The 8,249-nt window shown below is 46.6% G+C and overlaps 1 protein-coding gene across 1 annotated transcript in view; it reads right to left on the bottom strand.

Annotated features, from left to right (window-relative positions):
- LOC103904982 (cytochrome P450 2W1) overlaps positions 1–7,613 on the bottom strand; it is a 14,013-nt gene extending 6,400 nt beyond the window's left edge. The window contains exons 1-5 of the mRNA XM_019473987.1: positions 7,416–7,613; positions 4,784–4,946; positions 2,732–2,881; positions 2,481–2,638; positions 1,310–1,483 (exon numbers count right to left, since the gene is read on the bottom strand). Coding sequence (XP_019329532.1) covers positions 1,310–1,483; positions 2,481–2,638; positions 2,732–2,881; positions 4,784–4,946; positions 7,416–7,613 — 843 coding nt within the window. The remainder of the gene's footprint in view (positions 1–1,309; positions 1,484–2,480; positions 2,639–2,731; positions 2,882–4,783; positions 4,947–7,415) is intronic.
- Between the last annotated feature and the right edge of the window lie 636 nt (positions 7,614–8,249).

Here is an 8,249-nt window from a genome sequence, read left to right as displayed (position 1 = left end):
CTCCTTTGCCCTTCAGGACTGCCTCCCAAGGGACTCTGTCAACCAGGCTCCTCAACAGGAACATAAATCTGCCCTCCGGAAGTCCAAGGCGGCAGTTCTGCTGACCCCCTCCTTACTTCTCTGAGAATCAAAAACTATCGTTTCGTGATCGCTATGCCCAAGACGGCCTCCAACCGTCACACCACCCACAAGCCCGTCTCTGTTCAAACCACAGGTCCAGCGGGGCGCCTTCCCTAGTTGGCTCCCTCACCAGCTGTGTCAGGAAGTCACCTTCCACACACTCCAGGAACCTCCTAGACTGTTTCCTCTCTGCTGTATTGTATTTCCAGCAGACAACTGGTAAGTTGAAGTCCCCCATGAGAACAAGGGCTAGCGATTGTGAGACTTCCCCCAGCTGCTTATAGAATGTTTCGTCTGCCTCTTCATCCTGGTTGGACGGTCTATAACAGACTCCCACCATGATACCTGCCTTGTTGGCCTTCCCCCGACTCTTACCCATAAACACTCAACTCTGTCGTCACCATCATCAAGCTCTAGACATTCAAAACATACAAAACTACCTAACATACAGGGCTACCCCACCGCCTCTCCTTCCTTGCCTGGTCTCTCCCCTGTACAGAAGGAGATTCAGCTAATCCTAGCTCCGAGGGACTCCTCCTGCCCAAGGGCAGGTTTGAATCCCCAACAATGCTGAAAATGACCTTTCAGGCCATTTCTGCTGGACTTCAGGACTGTACTGACCCTTCTTCCACATAGCTGGGTAGAATACTTAGTGCCTAAGGTTGGTCCAGACCCAGCTGGAAAGAAGAAAAAACTCAGAGCCCAAATATTTTGTGTTGAATGAAATTAACTGATGTACAAAACTGCAGAGTCTCTGCTAAAGTAAGATGCAGGGCAGGGCTAGGACTTGTACTGATGATTTATCATTCAAGTACTTTAAGTGTATCATTCATCTTGGAGCAACAGTATTGATGATTAATTGATTTGCTGTCATAAAAAGAAAGGCAGAGTCAGCTTTTCACGTGAATTCATGCATTTTCTACTAGGAACAAGGAGTTGATCTCACATTATTAGCGTTGCTGATACAAGGACTGAGACAGTGGCTTTCATATCTTAATTTTGATAGAAAAATCCCTGCAGCAGATTACAACTATAACAGACTGGTGTCTGATTTCAATACCACTAGAATAACAGCATGGATTTCAATAGGTTTACATGTCATGACTGAAATCAAGACTCAGCAACTGTTTTAGCTAGAAAATCTAAAGGAGACGTTGCAAACAGTCAACAGAGCTAAGCAGTCAAATACCTCTTGTTGCTTGAATATCAGTGCATCAATGTAGCTCCTCACGCTGTTCTCATTGATATCCTCCCTGCTTGCCTTCATGTATTGCCTTAAAATGACGCGCACATCTTCTATTTTCCCAAGCATAATCTTGTGGGTTTTGAAAAGAAACCCAAGAAACGGGTAGAAATTGAAATACTAATGAGGAATTAAAAAAGAGAAGCATTAAGTCTGCAGAAATATCAGCATGCTGAAAGAGCTTTTTCCTAAGGCATGACATATCAGTTGAGTTTTGTCTTGTAGTAGCAGTATCTTAGCATCCCAGGGACTTCCTGGGCAGATTTTCATAAGGGAGGGCTTTGCAACCTTTGAGCCTTTATTTAGTACTACCTAATTTTAAGCATTTATGCTGTTCTGTGGGGACAGATCCTCTACCAGTAACAGCCTGGTCAGCCTCTCAACAGAGTTGGGGCTCCGGTGTGCCAGGCCACCAGTCAGCTTAGATCAGCATGAGACTGGTTAGTTTTTTCCAACATCAGTTATGAAGGACAGGGTATGATAGTTTGAAGATAAGCAGAGTTTTTCCTAGTACTCTCCAAGGAAGCATTTTTAATGCAGTCTGTGAAATCTCACTCACCTGGACATCAACACTGAATGTGCTTTTTTAGAAAATGCAGCAAAGGCAAAGAAAGTCTAGGTGGTGCAATTATGTTGAAGAAGCCAAAAAGAAAATCTGTGGAGCTAAAATATCCATAGTTCAGTTCTCATTTTAGCTCCACACAGATGTGCAGGATGGTTCAAAAGGAGAGTAGCAAAGGGGAATCTGGCTGCATGCTTGAAGTGACCAAAGTGGTATGACAGGTTTTAGAAAATGCAGCAAAGGCAAAGAAAGTCTAGGTGGTGCAATTATGTTGAAGAAGCCAAAAAGAAAATCTGTGGAGCTAAAATATCCATAGTTCAGTTCTCATTTTAGCTCCACACAGATGTGCAGGATGGTTCAAAAGGAGAGTAGCAAAGGGGAATCTGGCTGCACGCTTGAAGTGACCAAAGTGGTATGACAGAACTGTCACATTCTAGGTGTAATGGCTGGTTCTGAATATTTGAAAACTGCTGAACTAAATTCTATGGTTTGTGTGGCTCACAAATGTAATGCGCCAGTGTAAAAAAATATTAATCTGTGGGACAGATAACTTACACTCAAATACGGAGATCCCAGAAGAATCATAACTTCATCTATGAGTCTTAAGAGAGTGAGAAATGTTGGGTCCTTATAGTCAAACCTGTCCCCAAACAGCATGACAAAGGTGATGTTGATTGGAGCACAGTTGAAGGACGTCAGGCTAAAAGGTTCCCCTGCAACGGGAGGAGGATGGAAATGTTAGTGAGATGTTGCAGCAGCAGTGATGCATATGAGGCTGTACAGCACCGTGATCATCTCCAGCTCACCTTTGAAGGATTTGATCATCTCGATGAGGAAGTGAAGCTCATCGAAAATTCTCCCTTCTATCATTTTTTTCCCCATGCCGAGGTTGCGCATGCTGGATACGGTGAACCTCCGAGTTGTTCTCCACAGCTCCCCGATAGAGAAGAACAAACCTGGGGAGGCAGTGAGACATCACCGCTGGGCTCATGCACGGAGGAGCCCCACCGCACGAAACAAAATAGGGGACTGGATGAAGAGGGATCTCCACAGGTGTTTCTGCTGCCCAGTTTCCCATGGATTTGGGGACTAAGGGTCTCTCATTTCTGTGTGCCCCATCCCTGTATCCTCTCAGCTCCATTCTCCCAGTCTCACTGAGCCTGTAGTTGGGGAAAAACAAGCTCCCACCCAACCCAGTCTTGCCCCAGCCCTCTCCTGAGTGCAAGAGAAGCAGCTATGGCTTTCAGACCAGTACTGGTTGGCTGTAGAGCTGGGGCCAGATGTTGGTCTAAGTCAATCATGCAACCTTTCTGATCCTGTTTGGTTGCAAGTCTAGGGCCTCAAGCAACAACCTTGTATCTTGGAAGCTTCTCCCTTTGTCCTATTCCAGTCATAAAGATATTTTATCTATGTGAGATGGGGTAATTCAGTCTCCTCAACCCTGGCCAGTGCTGAACTGTTTTATGGAGATTCCCAGCAACACTGTATTTTCAGCAGTGGCAAAAACACTATCATTTTGTAGAGGTCACTGAGCTCATGCCTTGATGACCACTAACACCACCAAGCAGGGATGGGTATTTCATCCCGTCAGTGTGTTGGAAATAGCGAAAGAAAAAATTGTGTCAATAATCCAAAAACTATCTCAGATTGTGTCAGTTGAAAAACTGGGTTCCAGCACTTCACATCTTCATCTTGGCTGCAAGGTTTTTAAATGTGTTTGCTTTTTCTAGAATAAACACTATTTTAGAGCCGTGTAGTTTTAATTTGGAAAGCAAAACTTCTTTCTCTAAAAATGTCAAAGCAAATTTCTAAACCTTGTTTTTAATTTTTCTTTAATTCAGGCACTTTCATCTGGATAATTCATTTTCTGCAAACATCTTTGGAGTCAACAAATTGGCATTTTCTGAAGAAAAAAATGTTTCATTGGAAAATTGGTGACCATTGTTACTTAACAGCCCCTGTGAATTTACAGCTTTGGGTCACCTCTAAGTGGCTCAGACTTGGGCTGAGAAGGTAAGTGTGAAAGGACTTATAGTGCAATACTGACAGTCTCCCACAGGGATGTTTTACATGTAAATTAGCTCTGAAAAATGCTTTTCTCCCCATCGATTCCTTTTCTTTATGTAGCGATAAATTAATCTATTGATATTATGGCTGGGTAATTTCATTTCTAATTGTAATCCCAACTTCAGCCTGTGACCAGCATATAAAGCTGCCGTTTGGATGCTCAAAGCTAAAGCCTCAGCTGAAGCAGAGGATGGAAAAACAAGGCAAAAAGTCCTCTGAAATACTCAGTTGCCCTGGAAAAACCATGAGGTTGTTTGTGGGGGCAAATTTCCAGCCTCAGCCTATTGCTTCTGCCTGAACCTGTTTCACGTGGTCCACCCAAGAGCTTTTGTGGGGAGGCAAGGCACGGGGGACTGATGATGTCCAAAACTGTGGCACCTGGCAGTGGGAGAAAGGGAAAAACCCTACAGCTCCAAACAGCCAAACCAGTCAGTCCAAAGTCCCCTGAAACCGTGGGGAAGGTTTGCAAATGTGGTGGTGGTGGAGAGCCGCTCTCATTGATGTCTTACAGAAATTAACCCCAGAATTACCACGGTGCCTTTAAAAATCCCACTCCTCACCCTCAAACGTTTAGGATATGGATCGGCCGCAAGTGCATTAGCAAAAATGATGGTAGTGAAAAGCCAGGAGGCATTGCATGAAAGCGAGGAAAGCCAAATCTTTTCTGTCAGCTTGGCTTCAGAAGGGTCCAAGGGGGATGTTTAAAAGCCGGGCTCCAGGGAAGCACAGTTAGGCTGGCACTAAGCGACGGTGTTGTCCCACCCGCCCGCCCCCGCTCATTTCTCTAGTACCGTTTCCATTCTGAATTTGGTCAAATATTGGGATGGATGGTCTGTCTACAAACTCCTCTGTGTAGTTCACAAGCGCCTCCCGCACAACTTCGTACCCGGTCAGGACCACAACTTTCTGGAACCCAAAGTGGAGGGTGAAGATGGGGCCGTATTTTTCCGCAAGCTGAAAAAGAGGCGAGCTGTGATGGTCAGGAAGAGAGGGAGTGTGCACAGGGCAAGCGCCCGTTGCTTTCTGAAAGGACATATTATGTCCTGGTGCCCTGCTGGGAACAGCTGCGGAGCCGCTCCCTGCAGAACAGCATCTGTGAGCTGGAGCTCATCACGGTCAAACACGAGGCATTGCGTACGGATGCCTGGCCGGCATCCGTATGGTTTTTAGGCTTCTTGCCATGAAAGAACCCCCACCCCCATCAGTGCATTACTAATCTGGTTTTGCTGTTAAGGAGAAAGTAAATGAAAACCAAAAAAAAACCACCTAGAGTTGAAGACCAGACCTCAAATGGCAACACAAGTTGGCAAACTGGAGAAAGACAAAAACAGAGAAGACATTTCAGTGCAAATGATGATGCTGTCACACAGGAAAACTTTGGTACGATGCTCCTCTCGCACCAAAGCACTCCTGCATCCCTGCTACTAGATCAGAGGAGCTGTTTTTCCCATGCCAGGCATTTAGTTTGCCCTGGATGACCACAAATTGCCAATCTGTGCCCCTCTGCTCGGACCTGGCTTTGGTACCTAGAGCTCAGCCGGGCACAGCAGGGAAACCCATGTCAGAAGCAGAAGGCTGCCCAAACCGCTGGCTGACCCCATGCTTGTACATAAAGTGATGCTCGTTTTGCACTGAGAAGGCTCTGGAGGTATCTTTGCCAGGACACAGAGAGACTCTTTCCCTGCCACATGCCCCAGGATAAATTCTCCGCAGCTCCCCGCCAAAGCTGTGCCTTGCCGGCAGCTTACAAAGGCAACACAGTGCCTCAGGGGGGCTGAAAATCCCTCCGGGAGCATGCGGTCCTGCTGGCATGTCCTATGTGTGTCCCCGGAGCCACTGTGCTGTGCACAGATCCCCGCTCCTCTTTGCCAAGGAAAGGGGTCTGCGCAGAGCGAGGCAGGCTGACGGGGGAATCCACGCTCCGTAAGGACCGTCGTGTGTGTGCCTGCTGCTACATGCCTGCGTTTTACAAGGGTGAGGCTGTCATGCCCCCTCAACCCCTGCCCATGTATCTCCTTGGCGCTGCATTGGGGACCGTGGGAGGCTGACTACTCCTGCCTACCTCCGCCCCGCCGCTGCGGCTGCTCCTTGCTCCCCGGCAGCTTGAAAGACAGCACTCGGGGACAGCCAAGAGTGTGGGCTGGGCTGGAGCAAGGTGATGGGAAGCCACAGTCCAAATCTGCCGCCTAAGCAAACACACGGTGTATGCGTGCAGCCTCAGCTCCGCCAGGTCCACCGGCAGCTTTCGCAGAGGAGAGGGAGGCATCCCCCCGTGCCCTGCAAACACCCCCATCAGGGTGCCCAGCCAACAAACACTGGTGCCTGCTGCTCAATGCAATCACCATTTTTTGCTCTCTGTGGGGTGAGATGGAGGAATAACCCCTTTGGAGTAATCCCAAAGTAAAGGCAAACACAGTCAATACCAAATATAGCCTAGCAGATGATGAAAGCAGGCGGAGGTAATTCCAAACCGCCGTTCAGAGACTGCAGCAACGTCTGCCCAGCCCCGCTGGGTAAACTGACCCCAACCCTGACATTGCCCATAACAACACCAGGTGCAGGGAGCCTCACCCCGCGGCAGTGCTAACCCACCACTCGGCTGCTCCCGGACAACCACCAGTGTTGGCTGAGCACCGGTGTTACGGGAGCCGTGTCGATGCGTGGTCGTGAACTGCCGCTGTCTGTTTGCTCGCTCTCTCCCTGACCCTGGCACAGGTCGATCCCCGAGGGTGCTGTCTGCTAAGGCGAGGAGGGAGCACTCAGCAGCCTGACAAACACCCTGGGCTATGCCAGCCTGGTCTTGCACCGAAGAACAGTTTACCACCATAAGTGGTGGTAAGTTGTCTTAATTACAGGTTAATAGAAGAGCTTACAGGCTATTCGTTCTGGTTCCTTAGCGCAACTTTTCCATCCCTCTCTTGCACTGCTGTCTAGCTTTTAATGCGTATCCAATTCATCAAGAGGGAAGTGGATTTTGCAACGGGGCATCTGGATTTTGGCCCTCTCCAAAGCAGTTTCGGGATCACTGCATCATGGAATTCCCCTTGCCAGTTCTCCAGGGCAGAGGGGAGGGAAGCAATTTCATTTCATGTTAGTTACATCCTAATGCTTTAAAAGATTTCTGGGTGTCCGAGCTGTCAAATTAGTATTTCAAATCCCACAAGCATTATATACTTCATGTACATCACCACAATTACATGAAGAATTCCCATATTACCCAGAGGTCTTTTTTTAATGGTTGATTGCTCAAAAATGACATTGCATCAACACAGACATTGGCTAGAAGAAGCCAGAAAAATATTATAAAGCAATTTTCACACCTTTACAATTTAGTTTGAATTAAAATGACAAAAAGTTCTCGCTGATATATCCCAGGCAGCTTTAAAATCTATGAGGGTCTGGGTTTGGGGGTTTTTGTCCTACCTTCATTAGTGATTTATCTTGCCTTCTAAGATCCACCAAGTGCAGGTTACCAATGATCGGAAGAGGAGTTGGACCAGGAGGAAATTTAAAAGCTGAATTTTTATAGCCAGTTGAAAAATAGAGTACAGCTAATAACGCTCCTGCACACAGCAGACAAATTAATGCAGGATCAGAGATAAATGAAATTAAAAAAGACATTTTTTTAGTAATAATCTGTTTTTTGGGGGTTAGAAGTAATAAAAATGCAGTGGCACTGTTCGGTTTCTGCCAGCTGGCTTTCTGTTTGCTCTCTGCGATTGCTACAAGCACTCGATTCTTATTAAGGTTTGTAGAGTACCTAAATAAATACTGCATACTCCACCCTCTTTAAACACCTCAGAGAATGTGGTCTAAGCAGTTTGCAAAGCCTGTCCAGAAGTAAAGAGAGTTTCAAATTACAAACCCATGCATGTGTGTGCAAGAACATATACATGGGAAAAGGTGCTTGGCATTCCTCTTTAAGCTCCTCCTCCCCCTGAGACCTCAAGGTCCTTTATTAGCAGTACTATGACCCTCCAAACACTCCGCTGGCACGGGGAAATAAAAAGTGTTCTCTGAATCCTATTAACCTCCAGATTCAGATTTGGATAGGGTTTGAGATCTCCATGTTACTAGAGAGACAAATAGTATCGTTATGGGAGAATTTAGCTTTCTCGATGTCAAGTGGAGATCAAAGTTTGTTAATAATGGTAAAGCCCGTGTATCCCTGGGGGTTGTAGCCCATAAACTTCTTCATAAAGTTGGCTCTGAACTGCCCAGAAGGGATGTGATTTCAGACTTTGTGTCTGAAGGAGA

This window comes from Aptenodytes forsteri, unplaced genomic scaffold, assembly GCF_000699145.1.
Source record: "Aptenodytes forsteri isolate BGI_AS27 unplaced genomic scaffold, ASM69914v1 Scaffold55, whole genome shotgun sequence".
In the NCBI taxonomy this organism is placed as follows: domain Eukaryota; kingdom Metazoa; phylum Chordata; class Aves; order Sphenisciformes; family Spheniscidae; genus Aptenodytes; species Aptenodytes forsteri.
Note: the sequence above shows the minus strand (reverse complement) of the source record. Positions and strands in the feature narration are given on the sequence as shown.